Genomic DNA, 23,786 nt, shown 5'->3' with positions numbered 1-23,786 from the left:
TCCTCAGTCCTGCCCTGAGAGGCCCTGCGTCACAGTGTCCCGGTAATCGCTGCAAGCACCTCTGAGAGAAAGCCGCCCTCGAGTTCCGCCTGCTGCCAGACAGTCCAGTTTCTCCCCGTATGAAGATGGGTCCCCAGAGACTTCCTGGAACTGGAGTTCAGAGCAGTCGGGAGCTTGACTCCCTCCCGATTGAAAAAGATAACTGTGCCCTCCATTGCCAGCCCTTTCCATGCTCGAGCCTCCGTACCTCTGCACTTTACTTCCGCAGCTCCTCTGAGTCTCAGTGTGCTTTTCTCTTTCCTTCTAGTTGTAGAATTTCCACTCAGCCAGCCTTCCTGTGGTTCTGGATGATGTCCGTTTTGTCTTTTAGTTGTATTTTTGAAGTGGTTGTGCGAGGCAGCAATTTCAGGTGTTTACCTGTGCCGCCATCTTGGTTTCTCCTCATTTTTTTTTTTTTAAAGATACTTAGGGGCCCTGGCTCTGTGGCTTAGTTGGTTGGAGCGTTGTCCCATACACCGAACGGTTGCTTGTTCGCTTCCTGGTAAGGACACATACCTAGTTTTCGGGTTTGGTCCCTAGTTGGGGTGTGTAGGGAGGCAACCAGTCGATGTTTCTCACATTCTCTCTCTCCCTTCCTCTCTCTGAACATGTCCTCAGGTGAGGATTGAAAAAAAAAAAAAAGGAGACCTAGGAGATATTCTTATGTCCCTTTTTATTGTGAGCAAGTTTGAAATCTCTTATAGTTGTATAAGAAGATTCTTTTCATCTTGTTTAGACTACTTAGAAAGGAGAAGAACTGTTAGTTAAATGCATTAATTTTTTAAAGATGTAAAATATTAGTTTTGAACAGATAATACATACACATGATTTAAAACTTAAGTTTTCCTCCTATCCTATCTGCCACTATCCAGTAGACTTCAATGTTATTAATTACATGTATGAAAAAATACATATATGTACACATACCTATCTTCCCTCCCCTGCTCTATTTTTGTACAGGTGTTAGCCTACTAAAGACTATTCTTTTTTCCCTTTTCCCCCTAATGTATCTTGGAAATCATTTATGTAAGCATTTGAAGGCTTCGTCATTTTTTTTTTTTCAATGAGGAGTATAGCTGAATAGTTTGGCATTGTGTGACATAGCGTAATTTACTTAGCCCCCTAATGAGGAACATTTAGTTCTTTCTAGTCTTCTGAGTTTATAAATAATGCTACAAAGAATAATTCTATAATAATTGATTTTGCCCACATACGAACATATAAATTCCTATAAGTTGTTAGTTTGGGTTTGAAAGTTATATGCCTTTAAAATTTTTGAGAGATATTGCTAAATTATTCACCCTAGTGTGTTTTTTAAAAAAAGTTTTTTAAGCCCTAGCCAGCTTGGCTCAGTGGATAAGGCGTCAGCCTGCGAACTGAAGGTCCCAGGTTTGATTCCAGCCAAGGGCACTTGCCTGGGTTGCAGGCTCAATCCCCAGTAGGGCACGTGCAGGAGGCAGCCGATCAATGCTTCTCTCTCATCATTGATGTTTCTATCTCTCCTCCCTTCCTCTCTGAAACCAATAAAGAAATATATTTAAAAAATTAAAAAAAAAACATATTTGTATTGATTTCAGAGAGGAAGGGGGAAGGAGAGAGAAATATCAGTGATGAGAGAGAATCACTGATCAGCTGTCTCCTGCACGTCCCCTACTGGGGATCAAGCCCGAAACCCGGGCATGTGCCCTGACTGGGAATTGAGTTGATGCTCAACCACTGATCACACTGGCCGGGCTGAAGTAATCTTTTCTTTGTCATTGCTCAGTTGGTTTTCTAAGCTATTGTTGGAAGCTAAGCCTAGTAAGATCTGATTTGTCAGTGAATAAATGAATCCCTGAGGCCTCCTTGCAGGTCTCTTTCCTCAGCAAGCACAGGACTCCCTTACATTGAAGGCTCTGTGACTGTGTAGGTTTCCCCAGTCCATCTGATTCTGTGTTCTCGGTATGACTTGCTGGGAGCAAGGATGGGAAGCCAGGGAAATGATTTGGAGGGTGAGAGACCAAAGCATGTGTAATCATGACATCGCACACCTCAGGCAGTGTTGCCATACCAGTTGGTTCACTCTTTGTAGTCTTTCCTTACTCCCTGCTTACTATGGAGTCATCAGAAAAGTAGACAGTCTTACAGGAAAGTGCCTTGATATTGTGTTGGAATAGACTGTTCACTTGTCTTTTTCTCCCCAGTGAACCAGGAGCTCATTGAAGGCCATGCCTGGCAGGTTGACTGCCACATTCGCAATTCAGTGAACTTAGGAAGCCAGTTCATTGACAAGAGCCCATCCACATCATGTGTATCTTTTCACTTTTTCTTCTTTGATTTTGGAATTTTAGATTCACAAGAAGTTACAAAAATAGTACAGAGAGTTTCTGTTACCTTCCCTCAGTTTCCCCATGGTTATGTGCCACCCTTTTCTCTCTTTCTTTTTCTGGTTTTGATCATGCCTTTGGCTTGCCATTGGCATCTGAACTGCACATTGCTGATACGTTCCCAGGGCTACGTGTGCTGCTGCATGTGTGGTTCTTTCTCTTCCTTTGTTCTCTATGGGCACTTGCTTAGTCTGTGGTGCTGGGCCAGGTGCTAGTTGCTCCTCTCTATTCAGGCTCTTATTTAGGAACAGGAAGTACAGTGGGGCCTTGACTTACGAGTTTAATTCGTTCGGAGACCGAGCTCGTTAAGGAGCTCGTTAACTCAAATTACTCTATCAACTCAATGCAAAAAATCCGTGGAGAGACAGCTGGTATCTCAAAAAACTTGTTAGTCGGGACACTCGTAAGTCAAGGCCCCACTGTATGGTGAACTATTCCTAAATTACATATCCTATCCATGTCTACAATACTTAGAGACCCATGCCCATTGTTGGAGGAAAGCTATGACTTGGTGGAAAGAGCCCTGGGTTTGGAGTTAGAAGCCCAGTTCAAATCCTGATTGTTTCCTACTTGCTGTGTGATCCTGGAAGTCATGTTGCTTCTGCATCTGGTCCTCTTCTGTAAATGGGCGAGATAATAATGCTCTTGCAGAGGCTTCAGTGGGGGGGTGGGGTGGGGTGGGGGGGGTAAAGAAAGTATCATCTGTGTAATCCTTTAGTGAATTGGAAATTGTTTCAAATGTTATGTAGCTCTGCTTATTTTACTTATTAATTTTTGCTATGCTTAGTTTAAATTGTTAAAATGAAAGCCAGATTTTAAACTATTGCTCATTACTTCTTTATAGTTTGACTTAGCTTAACTTTTACTCAGTAACAGAGAAAAACTCTCTGCTTTTATATCCCAAGCCTTACACCTTCTGCCTTCACATTAAATAACCAGTACTTAATAGGGTTTTCTTTTTGTCAACTGGTTGTAACCTGCTCCCTCGGGAAATTTGGGATGGTCATGTCAGCTGTTCTGCTATCAAGTGACATATCAAATGCTCTCCTCTCTTCTTATTCACCTAATCTGGGGATTTCATGTTCCAGAAACCTCTTAGAAAATCGTAGATGATCTTTTTAGCTTACCTTTTAAACAGGTGTCACTCTTAGAAACCAATTCTTAAAATGGTGCTAGAAACTAACATTTGTATTTTTAAAGAAGACTTGATTTTTATATATAAATGAAATAAGTAGCATAAGAAGTGGGGGAAAAACATGAAAAATTTAAGATTTAGATAATTGACATTTTTAAAAATGTGGTCTAGATGCAGGCACATGCTTTTATTTTCTATTTTTTAAAGATATATATGTGTATATATATATATTTAAATATATATATATTTAAATATATTTGTATTGATTTCAGAGAGGAAGGGAAAGGGAGAAAGAGATAGAAAAATCAATGATGAGAGTAGAATACTCATTGTTCTCAAGTGCATGGGGGACATTCCCTAGGATAGATCATACATTATGCCATAAAACAGGACTCACTACATTTAAACATTTAAATGTTATACAAAGTATGTGCTCTGACCACAATGGAATGAAATTAGATATCAATAACAGTGGGAAATTTGGGAAACTCACAGATATGTGGTAATTAAACAATATACTAAGTCACCAGTGGATAAAGAAGAAATCACAAGGAAAAGTAGAAAATATTCGGAGGTGATTAATAAAAACATAAAACAACCAACATACCATGTGATAAAGGTAGCACAACAGTGTGAATGTACTTAATGCCAACAAACTGTACACTTAGAAGTGGTTAAAACGTAAATTAATGTATGTTTTACCACAATTAAAAGAAAGCTGCCACTCATTCAGTGTTCAACAATAAATGCTCATTGAGTACCTATTATGCTTCATGCAGAAAAAAATCCTACCATAACTTTAGGGTAATTAGTAAAAGCATTGCTCGGAAATTTATAGGAGGAAACACCTATATTAAAAAAAGAGAAAGATCTTAAGTCAGTAACCATTGTCAGAAACTAGTAAGAGAAGAACAAACTATAGCAAAGCAAGAGGAAGTGCTCCCCGTTTCTCCTTGAGGCTGCCCTTTCTCTGCTTCCAAAACCACACAGACGATGAGGGTATTCTGGCCTGGAATGCGCGGTGTTCCCCTGGGCAGGATGGCTTTTCCCGGGCTCTTTGTCGTTGGAGTCGAAGAATGAAAGAAACCACAGACAGAAGAGGGTATAGTAAAGGTGGAAACTTGTTGAAGAACAAGCACAGACTCCTACGTGGGGAGGGGGAAAGGATCCCACTGAGTCCCTTTTCCCTACAGTTTTTAAAGGCTGCAGATCTTTTGTGCCTTGATATCCCCTCTGATTGGTCGCTATTCCCCTTTGATTTGGTCACTGAAGTAACTCCTGAGCTCAAAGGTCTAACTTCACAGGGGACATGTGAGGCCCTCCTTGTTATCTTATTCCCTCGTCTTCGTCTTCCCCCTTCCCTTTATTCTGTAAATGTGTACCTTTTGCTACTCCCAGTTTCCTTATTTTATGGAAATGTAACTGTTGCCTCTCCCAACTCCCTTGTCTTATAGAAATGTAACTTCTGCTCCCCCCCCAACTCCCTTGTTTTACGGAAATGTAACTTTTTCGGTAGGCCTGTGCTTTTTCCATGGACCCCCTTAATTTAAAAAATTCCCTAAACCTGCCTATTTTACCCATAAAAATTCCTATTTCATAGAGATATCACAAGCAAATTACAGACCAGTATCTTTTATGAATATAGATGCAAAAAAATTCTCAACAATACTGGCAAATTGAATCTAGCATCATATTATATTTATACACTGGTCAAGTGGGATTTATCCCAGGAATGCAAGTGTTAACGTAAAAAAAACATTGAAACTTGTAAAGAATTTTTGTGAGTTTATTTGAGCCCAACTGTTGACATATGCCGGGAAGCAGACCTCAATGAATTGAGATAATGCTCCAGAGAATGGCGGGTTACATCTGTATTTATACATTGCAATCAAAGGAAAGGGACATAGGTGGGTTACATGAAATCCACTGGTGATAGACAAGAGAGGCGGGAGAAAGCAAAGCAGGGAAACCCCTGGGATTGGATAAAAAGTAAAATGATAGACACATACTTAGGTGGGCACAGGGACAATTAACATGCTAATGAAGGAATTTGTGGTCTCTGTCCTGGCGCCCAGCACATTAGGTTGTGCCCCCAAGGCGTCCAGAAAAAGGGAAGTTTCAAGTTACCCAGACATTTCAAGGGTGTGTTATCATAGATGCAAAAAGACTGATAGGCTCAGTTAAGGTAAAGGTTGACCTTGTCAGTGAAGATACCAGCCTAGGATGTAACTACCCACCATCACTGCTTTTAGTTAAAGTTTCATTTCAGACCGTCCTTTGTGGTGACTTTAGGTCTCAGTTTGCAAGACTGCCATGCAGGCCTCCCCTGAGCTCGTCAGGTAGCATGTGGCCCCTTTTGTCCACACAAGCTTGGATTAATATCTGAAAATTCATGTAGTACAACATATTAATAGAATAAAGAAAACCATATTATGTTTTCAATAGCTGTTAAGAAAAGCATTTGACAAAATCCAATATCATTGCCCTAGCTAGTTTGGCTCAGTGGATAGAGCGTCGGCCTGCAGACTGAAGGTTCGCGGGTTTGATTTTGGTCAAGGGCATATGCCTGGGTTGCAGGCTTGATTCTCCAGCCCCAGTCGGGGTGCGTGCGGGAGGCAACCAGTCAATGTGTTTCTCTCATATCGATGTTTCTGTCTCTCCCTCTCCCTTCCACTCCCAAAAAATCAATGGAAAAATATCCTAGGGTAAGGATTAACAACAACAAAATCCAATATTATGTGATAAAAATACTCAACAAACTAGGAATAGAAGGAAACTTTATCAGTGTGATACAGGCCATTGTGAAAACCAACTCACGTCGGACTTTGTGATAAAAGAATGCATACATTTGCCGGAACCGGTTTGGCTCAGTGGACAGAGCGTCGGCCTGCGGACTGAAAGGTCCCAGGTTCGATTCCGGTCAAGGGCATGTACCTTGGTTGCAGGCACATACCCAGTAGGGAGTGTGCAGGAGGCAGCTGATCGATGTTTCTCTCTCATCGATGTTTCTAACTGTCTCTCTCCCTTCCTCTCTGTAAAAAATCAATAAAATATGTTTAAAAAAAAAAAAAAAAAAAAAGAATGCATACATTCTTCCCAAGATCAGGAACAAGACAAGGATTTTCTTAAAAAATTAAATTTATTGGGGTGCACTCAGGAAAATCAGAGGAGATAGGGAGGTGGGTGGTTGCATATATACCTGGTGAAAGCCAGGGATGTATCTGCCTGGTCGCATCTTTGACATTCCTGGCTGAATTCCTTCAGGCAGCATTTCATGTTCCTTTCTCTGCCATCTACACATCACCTCTACCACCATCTGGTTTAGGATTTGTCCCAGTACTATTGCAACTGTTTGCATTTTGGTCTCTTTCCAGGCAACCACCTCCTTTGGGACCTTGACCAAGTCTTACATTCTGTGACTTCTAGTAGTTAGCATAGTGTATACATAACTTGGCACAGAGTAAATATTTGTTGACTGAGTGAGTGTGTGAGCTTGAAAATGATTGGGGCTGTGGGAGGGAGAGGAAGGAGAGGGAAAGAACAGAAGTATCAGGTAGAATAAGAACAGAGACTTATTGCTGGCAGGGGAAGGCAGTGTCTTTTTAAAATTTCAGACCGTATTATAATTATAAAAATCACTGTAATGTGGAGAGTCTTATTGATAGAAACACACCACTTTTGACTTAGTGTGACTAAATTCTGCTAATTTCTGGCTTCCATAGTTGGCTATTAATGTATTATGCCTGCCATCTCCATAATTTCTAGGGAGATTTTTGATGTTATTGATTAACTGGTGCTGGTAATTTAAATTGTACTTCTTGTAAATATGTTTTTATTGATTTCAGAGAGGAAGGGAGGAGAGAAAGATAGAAACATCAGTGATGAGAGAGAATCATTGATTGGCTGTCTCCTGCACGACCCCTACTGGGGATCAAGCCAGCAGCCTGGGCATGTTTTCTGACTGGGAATCAAACTGTGACTTCCTGGTTCATGGGTTGATGCTCAACGAACTGCGCCACACTGGCTGGGCTAAATTGTACTTCTTGATACCATGATATAGAATATTATTTTACTGAAGCTTCATAAGTGCTTTATTTTTTATTGTTTCTTGTTTTTATGAACTCATAGTCGTTGGAGTCAATTCAGTGCCAACAGGAATCCCCTATTTGGAGTGCGGTTATACTGGTCTGCTCTGGCCTTTGTTGGTCAGCTCTGTTCTGTTCCCAGGAGCATTCTTGGCAGGTGGGTGGTGATGATAGGAAAGCGGGAGGGGAGAGTAGTGTTCTCAAAGCCAGAGTGGGGCTGGCTTATGTAGACAGAAGTCACCCCCCTTCCCCCATCCCTGACTGGTTTGTCTTCATGCAAATGAGGACTCTAAATCCTCATACTTTGATTGGGGGTCCAAGAGGCACTGGCTTGATTGATCAGAAGAGAGCCACTCTGGTTGGTTGGATCTGTGAAGCTCCGATTGGATGGGAAAAACCTCAGTCCTATTGGTTGGAGTAGGATTCCAGGAACTCCTTTATAAAGGCTGGTGTAGGAAGCCACCCATTGTCTTCACTTTCAGAGAAGTGTAAACAAGGAACCCAGAGCTGGTGAGCCTTGGGCCCTGGCAAGGACCAGAGCTATGCACTGATTGTTTAGTCGAGACAATGGTGGCTCAAGCAATTTACTGACCTTTAAGATAGTCTGTCTGTCTGTCACCAGAATTGCCTGACTAAGGGCTAGATGTCTGGTCTCTGTCATTTGCGCGCAGCCCTTCTCCAGATCCCGAATCCTGAACCATGCGGGACATGGCTCACACAGGCTGGCACAGTGCAGGCAGGCAGCTTAGCAGAGAGACCTGTAGTTCAGTGCAGGCTTGTCCCTGAAGTATAGTTGCATGAAAGGTTCTCGTGTAGAAATGGCTGGTAGGCTCTATTTTTCTTTTTTTAAAAGGTAGCCACCAGAGCTCTTTTTGGTAGGGTCTTCTTTCTCAGGGTTCTCATTTTAATCCCCTACTTCTCATGTTCCACGTACTACATACAGCTCTTTAACATTTTCATTATGCCTGACTTCTCCATAATTTCTAGGGAGATTTTTGATGTAGTCATTGATTAACTGGTGCTGGTAATTTAAATTGTACTTCTTGTAAATATGTTTTTATTGATTTCAGAGAGGAAGGGAGAGGGAGAGAGAGATAGCAACATCATTGATGAGAGAGAATCATTGATCGGCTGCCTCCTGCATGCCCCACACTGGGGATTGAGCCCACAATCTGGGCATGTGCCCTGACTGGGAATTGAACCATGACCTTCTGGTTCATAGGTCGACACTCAACCGCTGAGCCACGCCAGCCGGGCAACATTTTCATTTTTATTTATTGAGTGCCCATGCTTTGGACTTCAGTGAGGCGGTAGTCGAGTGATGTAGAATTGTGGAAAGAATACAGACTTTGGGGCAGGTTGACCTGGTTTCTCATAGCTGCCTGATGATAACTAGCTTTAAAACCCTGAGTAGGGTTCTTTTTAAAACCTAGCCTTTCTGAGATATATTTCCTTATGTTCAAAATAGGAGTGCCAATGCCTACTTATCTCACTGGTATTTCTTTCTTTTTTTTTTTTTTTAATATATTTTTTATTGATTAAGATATTACATATGTGTCCTTGTCCCCACGTTACCCTCTACCCCCACCCCCCCCACCCCCGCTCATGCCCTCACCCCCCCGTTGTCCATGTCCATTGGTTAGGCCTATATGCTTGCATATAAGTCCTTTGGTTGATCTTTCCCCCTTACCCCCACCCTCCCCTACCTTCCCTCCAAGTCCCGACAGTCCAATCAATGCCTCTCCGTCTCTGGATCAGTCCTTGTTCATCAGCTTATGTTGTTCATTATATTCCACAAATGAGTGAGATCCTGTGGTATTTATCCGCTCTCAAGTTCCATCCATGCTGTGGCAAATGGTAAGAGTTCCTTTTTCTTCTTCCTCTTCTTAAAGAATACCTTTCAGCATTTCATATAATGCTGGTTTGGTGGTGATGAACTCCTTTAGCTTTTTCTTATCCGTGAAGCTCTTTATCTGACCTTCTATTCTGAATGATAGCTTTGCTGGATAAAGTAATCTTGGTTGCAGGTTCTTGCTATTCATCACTTTGAATATTTCTTGCCAGTCTCTTCTGGCCTGCATGGTTTCTGTTGAGAAATCAGCTGACAGTCGTATGGGTACTCCCTTGTAGGTAACTGACTGTCTTTCTCTTGCTGCTTTTAAGATTCTCTCTTTATCTTTGCTCTTGGCATTTTAATTATGATGTGTCTTGGTGTGGTCCTCTTTGGATTCCTTTTGTTTGGGGTTCTCTGTGCTTCCTGGACTTGTAAGTCCATTTCTTTCACCAGGTAGGGGAAGTTTTCTGTCATTATTTCTTCAAAAAGGTTTTCAATATCTTGCCCTCTCTCTCCTTCTGGTACCCCTATGATTCTGATGTTGGTACACTTGAAGTTGTCCCAGAGGTTCCTTACACTATCTTCATATTTTTGGAATCTCTTTTCTTTTTTCTTTTTCGGTTGGGTATTTTTTGTTTCTTTGTATTTCAAATCTTTGACTTGATTCTTGGGATCCTCTTTTCTGCTGCTGGATCTCTGTAAATTATTCTTTATTTCAGTCAGTGTATGCTTAATTTCTAGTTGGTCCTTTTTCATGTCCTCCATGGTCTCCCTATACTTATTGAGGGATTCATTAAATTTATCGGCGGTTTCCATAAAATTCTTGAAAAACCTTATAACCGTGGCCTTAAACTCTATATCCAATCGTTTGCTTTCCTCCATTTCTGCCATTTGTGACCTGTTTCTTTGTCTCCGCATTTTGGCAGCTTCCCTGTGTTGATAGAGTGGCCCTGTGCGCCAGGTGTCCTGTAGGGCCCAGTAGCTCAGCCTCCCCAGTTACCTGGGGTGGACACTCTTGGTGCACTCTTGGTGCCTTGGTTGTTGTAGGATCACTGGGAGGAATTGACCTCCAGGCCAATTGGCTGTGAGAATCAGCTGTGTCTAAAGTGGGAGAACTTCTGTGCTGAAGACACCCTTCTGGGGCAAGACTTGCTTCAGTGGGGCTTTGGTGCTCACTGAGTCTGCTCCCTGAGTGCGTCCCTTATGGATCTGAGGAGTTGCAGTCTGGATGGACCCCCTCTGACCACTGGGTACAGTGGCTCCTGGATCTAAGGAGGTGCTAATTCAGCCTCTGCCTGAGGCCACACAGCAGGAGCCACGAAGAGGCTCAGCTGTGAAGCAATGCAAGCCGCTGCGGGGCCTTGGGCCTTCTCTTGGAAGTTCCAGGTCTGCCTGGTTCGGCTGCAGTTAGGTACATTCACATGCAAAAGCCTCTGCCGCAGCCTGGGTGGGGCGGGGTCTCAGGGAGTCAGAGGGCGGAGAAAGCGGCCATGGCCGATTCTCCGCCCAGAGTCGCGCGTCTCAGTGTTCCGGTAACGGCTGCAAGCACCTCTGAGGGAAAGCCGCCCTCAAGTTCGCTCGCTGCCAGACAGACCAGCTTCTCCCCGTATGAGACCTGGGTCCCCAGAGACTTCCCGGAACCGGAGTTCAGAGCCGTCGGGAGTTTGTGATTCAAAAAGACAGCCGCGTCCTCAGGCGCCACCCCCTTTCCTCGCGCGCGCGCGCCGCCGTACCTCTGCACTTCACCTCCGCAGCGCCTCTGGCTCTCAGCGTGCTTTTCTTTCCTTCTAGTTGTGGACTTTACACTCAGCCAGCCTTCCTGTTGTTCTGGATGATGTTTGCTCAGTCCTTTGGGGTAATTTTCAATTGTTGTGTGAGGCAATAATTTCCCGTGTTTACCTATGCCGCCATCTTAGTTGCTCCCTCACTGGTATTTCATTGTCTCCGCCTTACCACACTTCTTCCCTCAGTCATTCACAAGGTCCCACCTCCCTTGTTAAGTGCCATTAACTAATGGGTGCACATTCTATCCACATTTTAAGACAGAGTTCAAACTGAGTCTTGTTTACTGGTATACAGTTTTGACTTGGTCATTCCAGGTCTTCTTGATCCATCCCTTCTCCGATATGACCACAATATGTACTTAATACCCCTTATTAGGCAGGTGCAACATTCTTCCTGTGGAATCAGCAACCTGTGTTTGTGTTGAGTTCATATATGACAGCCTTTCTGTATGTTGTCTCCAAGTAAGTTGGAAGCACTTTCACGTTGTCATAGACTATAGTTACTTCTTTAAAACTTTTTTTTTTTCTTTTAATAATGGGTCTGAACATTCTGTGACAGATTTTTGGTCAAGTTGTTTTAATTAAAAAGTACTGATTTTAAAAACTAATAACTTAAAAACTGCCACACACACAGAAGAACCAAATGGTCCACAAGACAATCTCCTTTCCTCCTGAAGGCTTTACCATGAGTACAGTCATTAACCAGCCTTTTACTATTAAACTTAAATGGCCAATTGAGACAAACAGTTCTAAGACCGTTCTCCCACCACTGAGTAAGACGGGGTGGCCGCTCTGGGGATGACATCATTCATCCTTCTGAGCTTTCTGGGCAGACTTGGTGCTTTGCCAGCTCCAGCTGCCTTCTTGTCCACTGCTTTGATGACTCCCACAGCAACTGTCTGTCTCTTGTCACGAACACTGACACGGCCCACAGGAGGGTAGTCAGAGAAGCTCTCAACACACTTGAGCTTGCCAGGAACCATGTCAATAAGGGCAGCATCACCAGATTTCAAAAACTTAGGGCCATCCATCTTCCAGCTTTTCCCCAGAACGACGATCAATCTTCTCCTTCAGCTCAGAAAATTTACAAGCAACATGAGCTGTGTGACCATCCAGCACTGGTGCATATCTGGCCCGGATGGCTCAGGATAATCACCTGAGATGTGAAGCCAGCTGCTTCCGTTGGTGGGTCATTTTTGCTGTCACCAGCCACCTTCCCTTGGCGAACATCTTTGACAGACACATTCTTGACGTTGAAGCCCACATGGTCCTCAGGAAGAGCTTCACTCAATGCTTCATGGTGCATTTCAGCAGACTTCCCTTCTGTTGTAACGTTGACTGGAGCAAAGGTGACCACCTTCCGGGTTTGAGAACACTGTTGAGGTCCAGCCCCAACAGGTCCAGGGGTTCCCAAAGGTGTGGACAGAGTCGGCGAAGAATGAAGGACACGGAGACAGCTGCTCTACTGATAAGATACAAGGAAGTGACTGAAGGAGATTCTCCTACCCAGTAAAGGTTATATGTCCTCCCAGCCTTGCTGCTTGCCTTCCCTGGGACTGTCCTGTGTCGGTGGATCTCCAGGGATATAGGCTTTGGTGCTTTCCCTGGTGAGCAGACCCCTGGGGATGTGGGCCCAACAAGTCCCAAATTTATTGCCAACAGTCTTAGTCCAAGTTCTTCATAAGTAGTACATGGTATTTCTGTAACACTAGGGGGTTTCACTGATTTATTCTCTTCCTTAGTCCTGTTAATCCCTACCTCCAGGGAAAAATGCTCACCTGGGGAAACAACCTTTCTCGGGGAGGTGGTCCTGTTTAAAACACATAGCGCTAAGAGGGGGAGCAAACATATGCCATATACACCAGGTCCTTTGAAACATAAGCTGTGCAGATGTTTCTTCCCTGGAGCGACTGTGTCAAGCAGCAAGGGTGGACCGGCTTCCGGCAGAGCACCAGTCTCCACTCAGTTCTGTCACAGAGACAGGACCAATACCGCCAATTAGGTAGACATCCTGGGGGGCCAGATGCAGGGCCTGGTCAGTTGGACGAGTTGGTGGCAGGATGCTATCCAGAGCTTCAAGCCATCTTTATGGGTGACTTTCCATCCCTTGAACCAAGGCATATTAATACTTGGCTCCAGCATGTTGTCATCATTCCAATGAGAATTTGGCACAAATGCTACTGTGTGACAACTGTAGCCAATTTTCTTAATGTGGGTGCTGACTTCTTTAACAATTTCCTCATCTTTTCTGGCTGTAGAGTAGCTCAGTGGAATCCATTTTGCTAACATCAACAATCAGTTGTTTCACACCCACTATGTAAGCCAGAGGGGCATGCTCATGGGTCTGCCCACTCTTGGAGATGCCTGCTTCAAATTCACCAACACCAGCAACAACAATCCGGACAGCACAGGTAGCCTGAGATGTGCCTGTAACCATGTTTTGATGAAGTCTCTGTGTCCTCGGCCATCAATAATGTTCACATAATACTTGCTGGTCTCGAATTTCCACAGGAGATATCAATGGTGATACCTCACTCACGTTCAGCTTTCAGTTTATCCAAGACTCAGGCATACTTGAAGGAGCCCTTCTGAATCTCTGCACTCTCCTCAAATTTTTCAGTGGTTCTTTTGTTGATCCCACCACATTCATAGATCAGATGGCCAGTAGTGGTAGACTTGCTGGAATGTTCGTGTCTAATGACAGTGATGTTGATATGAGTCTTTTCCCATTTTGGGTTTGAGTTAGTGGTGGTTTTCATGACACCTGTGTTCTGGTGGCAAACCTGTGGTGAAAAACCTATAGTTATTTCTTTTGTAGCTTCTTCAGTGAGGTGTGGTGTATGATGAGGGACTTGCCTTGACCAATGGAATGTAGCAGGAGTGATTTACAAGTTGTGGATCCTAGGCCTTGGCAGTCCTGGCAGCTTCCCACTTTGCTGTTTTGGAGTGCTCCACCCACTATCTAGTGAATGTGTGCTGTACTCCCGAATGGTTAGAGATCATGCATGGCAGGGTGTCCAGCCAGCAGCCAATATCAATGCCTCAGACATGTGAACGATGCCACTGTAACGTCTTCGGCCCCCATCAAGCTGGCAGATGACAGCAGCTGCATAAAGGTTCTAAGGAAGATTAGTAGAATTTCCCATCTGAGCCCAACCAACCCACAGACCTTTGAGAAATATTAACTTTTTAAGCCTCCAAATGAAAACAGTCCTACTTTTAACTTGTAACTTATGGAGAAGTCTACAGTAGACTAAGAAGTTGCAGAGCTTGCAGTTGGTTCCGTTCTCCCCATTTGCCACCTTTAATACTCAATAGTTGTGTACCTGAGTGCCACAGAGTGGTTATGATGAGTCAGGGCTAGAGATAGGAGCTATTAAAAAATGCCTTCTGCAGCCTCTTCCCATCCTTACTCTTGGTTAGTGTATGTGGAGCCAGTATTCCCCAGAGTGCAATGCAGAGGTAAGGTCAAGACTAGAGGGCAGGATTCTCAACCTTATTGCTCTTTTCATGACATCAGACTGTCTTATTCATTCTTGTTGAAGATGGTACTTTTTAACTTCTGCCTCTTAGCCTGCAGCAGAGTTGGGCTATTGTTCTGGTTTAGGTTCTAATCTATATATACTAGTGGCCCGGTGCATGAAATTCGTGCATGGGGGAGGAGGTGTTCCTCAGCCCGGCCTGCACCCTCTCCAATCTGGGACCCCTTGAAAGATGTCCTATTGCCGGTTTATAGGGATCGGGCCTAAACCAGCAGTCGGACATCCCTCTCGCAATCCGGGACTGCTGGCTCCTAACTGCTCGCCTGCCTGCCTGCCTGATTGCCCCTAACCACTCTGCCTGCCAGCCTGCTCGCCCCCAACTGCCCCCCGCCGCCAGCCTCCTTGCCCCCAAATGCCCCCCCGCCAGCCTGATCACCCCCAATCCCCCCCCCCCCCCCCGCTGGCCTGCTCACCCCCACCTTCCCTCCCCACTGGCCTGCTTGTCCCCAACTGCCTCCCTGCTGGCCTGCTCACTCCAAACTCCCCCCCCACCCCCCCCGCTGTCCTGATCACCTCCAATTGACGCCCACTGATGGCCTGCTTGCCCCCAACTGGCCCCACTGCTGGTCTGCTTACCCCCAACGGCCCCACCCCTCACCTGATCACCCACAACTGCCCTCCCCTCTTGGCCTCTAACCGCTTCTACCTCGGTCCCACCACCATGGCTTTGCCCAGAAGAACGTCCGGAAGGTCTCCTGGAAGGTCTCCCAGTCTAATTAGCATATTACCCTTTTATTAGTATAGATAGAGTCCTGGTGCATGGCGGGGGGGGGGGGGGGGGGCGGAGCAGATGGCTGGTTTGCCGTGGGTGTCCAGGATCAGGGTGGGGGTTCTCTTGGGACATGGGGGGGCCTGTGGTGGTTTTAGGCCTGCCATGCCCCCATGGGGTGAGGGTCCCTGCTGGGGGGCATAGCCAGCCTGGGTGAGGGGCTGAGGGCTCTTTCCAAGCTGGCCACACCCCCTTCAGGGTAGGGGTCCCCGCTGGGGTGCCTGGCCAGCCTGGGTGAGGGACTGATGACTGCAGGCTGGCCAAACCCCCAGCGGGGATCCTCACCCCATGAGGGTGTGGCCAGCCTGGGTGAGGGGCTGAGGGCTTTTTTCAGGCTGGCCACACCCCCTTCAGGAGGGGGTCCCCAGTGGGGTGCCTGGCCAGCCTGGTGAGGGGCTGATGACTGTTTACAGGCTAGCCACGGGCCTGGGCAACCCAGGCTCCCAGACCCTCCTTGAGTGGAGGCCATGCCAGCTGGAAGCAGGTATCTGGGATTTATTTGTCTTCTGTAATTGAAACTTTGTAGCCTTGAGCGGAGCACAGGGCGGCAGGGCAGGCAGGAACCTTGGCTTCCTCCATCGCCAGGGGCAACCCAAGCCTCCTGTTCGCTCCAGCTCCCTGGCCACCGCCATCTTGGTTGGGTTTATTTGCATACTCGCTGATTGGTTGGTGGGCGTGGTGTATGAGTGTAGCAGAGATATGGTCAATTTGCATGTTTCTCTTTTTTAAAAAAAAATTTTTTTTTAGATTAAATCTTTATTGTTTGCATGTTTCTCTTTTATTAGATAAGATAAAAGCCTAAGTGACCGAATGACTGGCCCGACCAGCTGACCGGCTGACTGGCTGGTAGCTATGACATGCACTGACCACCAGGGGGCAGATGCTCAATGCAGGGGCTGCCCACTGATGGTCAGTGTGCTCCCACAGCCAACCTCCCGTGACCGGCCAACCTCCCACAATCCCTCCCCCTGGCCGGCCAGGCCCAATCGGCCCTGATTGCTGGCTAGGCTGGGACCCCACTCGTGAATGAACTAGTCCAGAAGCTCACCTTGGGCCCTGGCTGTGTCCTGTTTGTTCTTGTGTCCCTGGGCCTTTCAGTAATGCCATACACATAACATACCTCATTTTTATTTAGCTCACCCATCGGTAACTGCTGTGGTTCCTGGTTCCAGGTGAACTTCAGACCTTAGTTTCCTTTTTGCACTCTTCCCTAGTAGGGAACCCGGGTAGGATGTCCTATAGCAGTGGTTCTCAACCTTCTGGCCCTTTAAATACAGTTCCTCATGTTGTGACCCAACCATAAGATTATTTTCGTTGCTACTTCATAACTGTAATGTTGCTACTGTTATGAATCATAATGTAAATATCTGATATGCAGGATGGTCTTAGGCGACCCCTGTGAAAGGGTCATTCAACCGCCAAAGGGTTCGTGACCCACAGGTTGAGAACCGCTGTCCTATAGGGAACCCAGGCAGGAAGTCCTATAGGGGGCCTGGGCAGGATGTGGGTGGAAGGAAAAGATTTTTCCTTCCTCCTCCTGGGTCATCTTCCAAATCCTCCTGCACCTCCTTTTCTAAGTCCTCCACATCCTCTCCTGTTTACTTTCTAAGTTTTCTGAATTATTTAAAATATTAAGTCTTTATGTAATTTTGTTGCTGTATGAAGTTTTGCCTATATGTTTGTCAGTTTGCTTTCGATCTCTTTTTTTTAAAGATATATTTTTATTGATTTCAGAGAAGAAGGGAGAAGGAGAGGGAAAGATAGAAACATCAATGATGAAAGAGAATCATTGATCGGCTGCCTCCTGCTTGCCCCCCACTGGGGCTGGAGCCTGCAACCTGGGCATGTGCCCTGACCGGGAATTGAACTGTGACCTCCTGGTTCATAGGTCAACGCTCAACCACTGAGCCACGCTGGCCGGGCGCTTTCGATCTCTTTATGATTCAATTGTAAATGCTTAGAAACTTCTTCCTAGGGGTGGGGGGGAGGTTCCGAGAGGAGAATGCATAATTATTTGCTTATGTATCTAAATATATCTGTGGAAAGACACAGAAAAGCGGTCATTATTTGCTTAGGCAGGGAAATCGGGTGGCTGGGCAGCAGTGGGAAGGAGGTCTTGTACTCGTGTACCCTGTGAATTCGGGACCGTGGGACTGTAGTCCCTGAATACCTGAGATGGAGAAAGTGCTCGAAAGCATGGGGAAAAGGTACCAAAATCCAGTTTAGTAAGAATAAGAGAGGATTGTCCATTCCATTTTTTTTCAATTAAGAAAAGGAAGAGGAAATGGGGTCTCGGTCTGTGCAATGCCTAGGGCTTCCAGTGGTTTTCATTCTGCACGTGATCCGTGGGAATTTGGGGCCAATTTTTGACTGTGCTAGAATTCTAACAGAGAGCTTTTATATTATACATATATTATAAGCCACTCTTAGACTAGAATGAGCGGGATCATTTTTCTCCCTGGAATGGAGGCTTGGCTGTCTTGCCCCATTCTTCCCAGGTAAGCACGAAGTCTGACCTCCTTTCTCTGAGTCAGCACAGAACTAGGCCAGACTTGTAGGCCAGACTTGTAATAGCAAGGGTTTGAAGGTGGGGAGAGGAAACTCACTGGGCATGTGGCCTTGGAAAGTTACCTTTGCCTCAGTTCCTTCATCTGTAAAATAGGGATTAATACGTACTTTATAGAGTTGGTTGGAGAATTAGAGATGGTATGTATACATTGTCCAGCATGGAAGCTGACACCCAGGTAGATTCTTTAAAATGGTGTTATCATCATTATTGGTTAGTGCCAGTTGATTTTAGGCTCCTTGAAGGAGTAAAGGACATGGGATTCTTTCTGTTGAGAATGACAGGTAGATGTTTAGGGGAGGAAGGAGTGGGTCAGTTATCTCTTGGTGTGGTTTGACTAGGTCAGGGGTGGGCAACCGTTTTGTGAGTGCGTGCCAAAACCAGCAAAATCTCTGACTCAAAATTCTTCTGCGTGCCAACCCTAATTTTTTGAGAACATGTTACGCCTACTTGATATCTCTTAAGGTGTACGTATGTGAGGAACCTTGAAGCAATAATAAAATTCATTCGAGCGACAAAAACACAGTATATGATGATGAAAATACATTTATTTTTTAATGTATACATGTACACTGATAGTCCGACAGAAAACTTTACGACTCTTTTTGATACTATCAGTGGGACTTTTGCTGCTGCATCACTGCTGACAGAGATTTTACATCAGGTTTATATCTTGTGACCTTTAGAGATATGCACAAGCTACTACTTTCATCCGTCAGGCTACTCCTATTACGAGACTTAACAAAATTCATCACTGAGAACAAAGATTCACAAGCGTATGTGGATGAAACCAAAACACTGGTTGGATCTAGGAAGGCAGGGAGAGTTAAGGCAGAGGCATAGAAATTGCTCTTCCCCTCTCTCGTCAATCCATGTCTATGGTCTTTAAGATAACTTGTTATATAAACTTATTTATTTATCTAAGATGCACCTACACTGAATTTATCTGAAAAATAAAAAAACTCGATTTTAAGAAAAAAAATTGTAAATGGAAGATTATAAGAGAGGGTTTTGCGTGCCAGCAAAAGTTACTGGCGTGCCATGTTTGGCATGCGTGCCAGGGGTTGCCCACCCTAGACTAGGTGGATTTGGTGCTGGTCTCCTTAGATTGATTTGCGTAGCTACAGTCCGATGAATGGCTGCCCGGTTCCAACTGGCCTCGCTCAGGCCTGACCGTTGCTGCTCGAAGTGGGCTGGAGAACATGGCCTCTCGCGTTTTGGAAGCTAGAGCATCTTCCTGGTAGCATGGCAGCCTCAGGCGGCATTCTGAGGGGCTCCAGTGCTTGCTGTCAAACCCCTGCTTGCTTTGCAGTTGCTGATTTCCAGCTGGCCACAGCAAGTCTCAGGACCAGTTCTAGAGTCACTGTGGGTGTGGCAGACTACGCCTTGGTGGGGGAGGAGTAGCAAAGAATTTGTGGCCATTTCACAAGCCCAACCTTGCTTGTTCTGCTTCTTGGGCTAATACTAGGCCTGGAAAGAAAAGGTTCTGTTGGTTGCTCCTGTTTCCTGTATCACTGATACCTTCTGTAGTCCAGCTTATGAGCTGTTAAGGAACTAGAGATATTTTTGTTTGAACTGAAAATTGGAGAGAAGGGTAATAGCTGCTTTTATCTATCTCAGATCCTTCTTGTGAGGGAGGGACTGGTTCCTGGGTGTGGAACTGACTGGAGAGCAGATGCCCCTCCCTTTGGGGAAGGCTTGCCATGTGAGATGGTGAGTTTTACTCCCGGTCCCCAGCCTGCTGCGTTGTTAGACGCAGTAAAGCACGAGTCGGGCAAGCACACACCTGGGGCTTTGAGGGAGCATTTTCCTTACTGGCTTACATGATTCCTGTGGGTATAAAAAATCTCTGATTCTGGAACTCGGAGAGACCATTGTGCTTCGTGTGCGGAGAGAGGGGATGAGGCTGGGTGATGCTAGGGAAGGAAGTACTGTGCGCAGAGTGGAAGAGCTGCCACGCACAGCCTTTGAACTTACTTGGTGTAATAGCTCAGCGTTCCCTGCTGGAGCCCTGAGAGCTGGTGCAGGGTTGCTGTGCATGACGTCTCTCTTTAGCAGTGTCAGGGGCTGCTGCATCTGGAAGGCAGACTTTCTATGGGTCTTCTTAGGTTGGATTGAAAGGAATTGACGTAGGAAGTACGCGTGTACAATTGCTTCAGCAGCTGTAGATTAAATGGTCAGCTTTTTCACTTAATAAAAAGGATTGTGGTACTTTTCCTGTCATGTGTTTTGCCCTACCCCAAACATGATTTTGAGGTCTCCTGCTTTTATAACAGTACCAGGCCCATGTGGAGCGATTGTCTGCCAGTGGAGAGCTCCATGTCAGTAACTGATCAGAATATGAGGCGATTTCCTTCTTTCCGTCATTACTTTCTTTGTTGTGGAGGGGTTGTGTAAAGGCTGCCGCTCAACTGTTGTAAAGCTGCTAAGCAAGAAGTTTGATGGAGGGACTGCCTTTGACTTCTAATGTTACCAGACTGACCACTTTGGTCAATGGTGTTTCTATGGAGCCAACCCCATATCCAGCCCTTGGTTTTTGGAAAACTGAGAGGAAGTCAATAAGCTGCAGACACAGAATGGTGTTAAGTTTTTGGTGGGAAGCAACATTTAAGCTACAAATAAATAAGCCAGCTAAAGCAGAGAGTGCTTTGCTGACTGGTACATTTATAAGCTGGAAAATTGTGACAAACCTCAACCCACCAACTGTGTAGCCCATTGGCTCTGCTTGGGCCTTCAGTGTTCTTCCTGATAACAATAGTAACCATGGCCCTGGCCCGTGTGCTGGTTGGTTGGGTGAATGGTCGCTGGTTAGATTCCTGATTGGGGCACATGCCCAAGTTGTGGGCTTGATCCCCAGTAAGGAGTGTGCAGGAGGCAGCTGATCCATGTTTCACTCTTAATGGATGTTTCTCTCTCCCTCCCTCTCCCTCTCCCTCTAAAAAATCAATTAAAAAATCTTAAAATATAATGATTATGTTATTCTGATATGATTGCCGAGCATTCCTGATTCTCATTTCCACTTGCCATTATAAATGATTCTGCAGCATGAACTGCTTTGTCTTTGATTCAGTGTTTTATAACATTTGAGTGTTACATTATCTGTGCTGATTTGTTGTTTTCCTACTTTTCAGAATGGACTGCTGAATTATGAAGTATTTCAGACCCAATACCAGGACTGCACTCTGCCATTCACTCCTTTATCGTCTACTAGTTATTTAAATTGAACTTTTAATATCCTGCCAGCTGCTCTTCAGACACACATGGTGCATTGTTGCCATTCCCCGGATTGCATCTTTGAAACACAGGCTCTTAGTAACCTTCAGCGAACAAAGAGGCAACCTCCCGGGTACACTAACTGGGAGGGTGTCACCCTGACTGCCCTCTAGCTTTTGCTGCATCTCAATTTGAATTCACCATGGAGCCTCGCATGGAGTCCTGCCTGGCACAGGTGTTGCAGAAGGATGTGGGGAAACGACTGCAGGTTGGCCAAGAACTCATAGACTATTTCTCAGACAAACAGAAGTCTGCTGACCTTGAGCATGACCAGACCATGTTAGATAAACTTGTGGATGGACTCGCTACCTCTTGGGTGAACTCTAGCAATTACAAGGTAAGCTGTGCATTAGAAGGCACTCCAGGTGGCTGGGCTGCCTTCGTGGATCCGAATTGGTCCTTAGGAAAAAAATCTTTGCGAGCAATCAGCATGATTCCTTGGCTTCCAGTAAGACACCTGGTCAGGTTATGGCTCCTAGACATGTCATTCTAGAAGAAGTAGAGTTTCCTTTGATTTTTGTTTGAGATCAAGAATTGTTATCTTTCAGCACTTTGAGAGAAGGCCAAGTGAACCGGTAAAGAGAAGGTCTTATGTTGGAAAGCATTTGCAGCCTTAGGGTAGAAGTGAATGTTGTGTCCTGCACCGGGTGGGTCATGATACCCTGGTGAGTGGCCCTTCCTGAATGAGGAATGTCTTCCTGGTTTTCTCGGGGACTGTTCTGTGTGATGGCCTGGAGCTTATACTTCAGTTCTAAAAACCAAGGCTTTCCGTGCCCTTGCCCGGTGGAAGGTGCAGGCAGGGTCCTCTGACCAGCTGAGTTGTGAAGGTTGACCATATATACCAAGGACTGAGTTTTTGTGAATAAAAACTGGACTGGACTTGAAGTGCAGAAGAGGTGTCTTGCTCTCTCTGCCTCCCCCCTCCCATGAAATGCTTTTAGTTTGAAAAGAGGGTGGCCTTTTTGGGTCAAGGTTGTATTGCCAATAGGTGCTGTAGTCATTGGGAAAGGGGCTTACAGAAACAGAATTTTTTGTGCTTTTTCATTGACCCAGTCTTCTGAGATTTATTTGGACTTGAAAACTAGTGCTTACAGTATTCCTTTGTTTACTTGAGTAAACTATACACTGTTTTCCAAATACATTAAACCTTGGTCTTGTCTAAGAGTCAGCAGACTTTATACTTATTAAGAGTGTTACATAGGAATCTAATATTTCACCTACAACTGGATATAAAATTTATTTAAAAGCTGGGCTTAAGTTCTACTCCATCCATCTGTTTATTCACTTAGTTGGAGTTAACAAGTGCTCCTTCCCTGCTGGCATTGGTGCTGAAGGTAGGAGTGTCAGAGTTGAGAGATCTGACTCGAGTGTTCACACTTTTGAGGGCTGGGAAGTCACCTGTGCATGTTGGAAGCACAGCCCCACCTCTCTTTCTCTGTACGTGTTAGGGTGCTTCTGGCTGACCGTAACCAAAAACGGACTCAGTTGACTTAGTTACTATTAGAGTAATTTCCTCTAAGAATTTAAGAAGTCCACAGTGTCAGGGAAGAAGAGTGCCTGCTGTGTCTTCACCTGAGACGAAATCTTTCTTAGACGCTCCCAGCAGACTTTACATCGCAGAATGGCTTTGCGTGCTTCCCCCAGCATCACTGGAAAATGGGTGGTGTCCATGCTTGCTTTTGACTGTCAGGCTTAACCTCCTGTGTTAAGGAGGAGGCCGGCCTCTGCTGAATGAAGCCCTGGCCGTGTGAAAGGGGGAGTTTGTGAACAGTGTCAGACTCCTGTGAGGAAGGGTAGGCAGGCACCTAGGTACCGTGGGTGTTAACTGAGTAACCTGCAGTCGCTACACTGCATGAGCTTTCTCAGCCTCTCCACCCGTTGGTGTCCTCGTCCATAATGTGGGATGATCGAGTTATTGTAAGCACTAAATGAGAGCATACACCGTAACCTTATCACATGCCTGCCACGTAACACACACTCAGACATTAGCAGTTGTTATCAAGACTTGGTTCCTGCCTTCAAGGAGCTCAGAGTCTAGGTGGGGGTGAGCACTGATAAAGAAGCAAATGGTTACAGGATAGTGTGTGCAGTAATGGAGATTCCCAGGATTTGGTGGGAAGACAGAAGAGAGTAGTAGCGCTGCCAGGAGGAATCCAAGATTTTGAAGATTGACTAGTTTTTTCAGAATAGCACTTGCAAGTAGAGTTTTTCTTTAATTCACCCTGGAGCCTCGCATGGAGTCCTGCCTGGCACAGGTGTTGCAGAAGGATGTGGGGAAATGACTACGCGTTGGCCAAGAACTTATACACTATTTCTCAGACAAACAAGGTGACATTTTCTGGGCTGTGGCAGCTCGAGGGAATGAGGGAAACTTATGCTGAGCAGCTTTCCTA

General features: G+C 45.3%; 1 protein-coding gene and 1 pseudogene across 8 annotated transcripts in view; one reads left to right on the top strand and one right to left on the bottom strand.

Moving 5' to 3' along the window:
* Window positions 1-23,786, top strand: part of CLASP1 (cytoplasmic linker associated protein 1) — a 293,090-nt gene that overhangs the window by 18,928 nt on the left and 250,376 nt on the right. For all 8 annotated transcript variants that reach the window (XM_036318897.1, XM_036318904.1, XM_036318902.1 and 5 more), the window contains exon 2: window positions 21,252-21,730. In XM_036318897.1, the coding sequence (XP_036174790.1) occupies window positions 21,536-21,730 (195 nt within the window). In that variant the 5' untranslated portion in view covers window positions 21,252-21,535. The remainder of the gene's footprint in view (window positions 1-21,251; window positions 21,731-23,786) is intronic.
* Window positions 12,048-14,002, bottom strand: LOC118662090 (annotated as a pseudogene).

This window comes from Myotis myotis, unplaced genomic scaffold (genome assembly GCF_014108235.1).
Source record: "Myotis myotis isolate mMyoMyo1 unplaced genomic scaffold, mMyoMyo1.p scaffold_m19_p_8, whole genome shotgun sequence".
In the NCBI taxonomy this organism is placed as follows: Eukaryota; Metazoa; Chordata; class Mammalia; order Chiroptera; family Vespertilionidae; genus Myotis; species Myotis myotis.
Note: the sequence above shows the minus strand (reverse complement) of the source record. Positions and strands in the feature narration are given on the sequence as shown.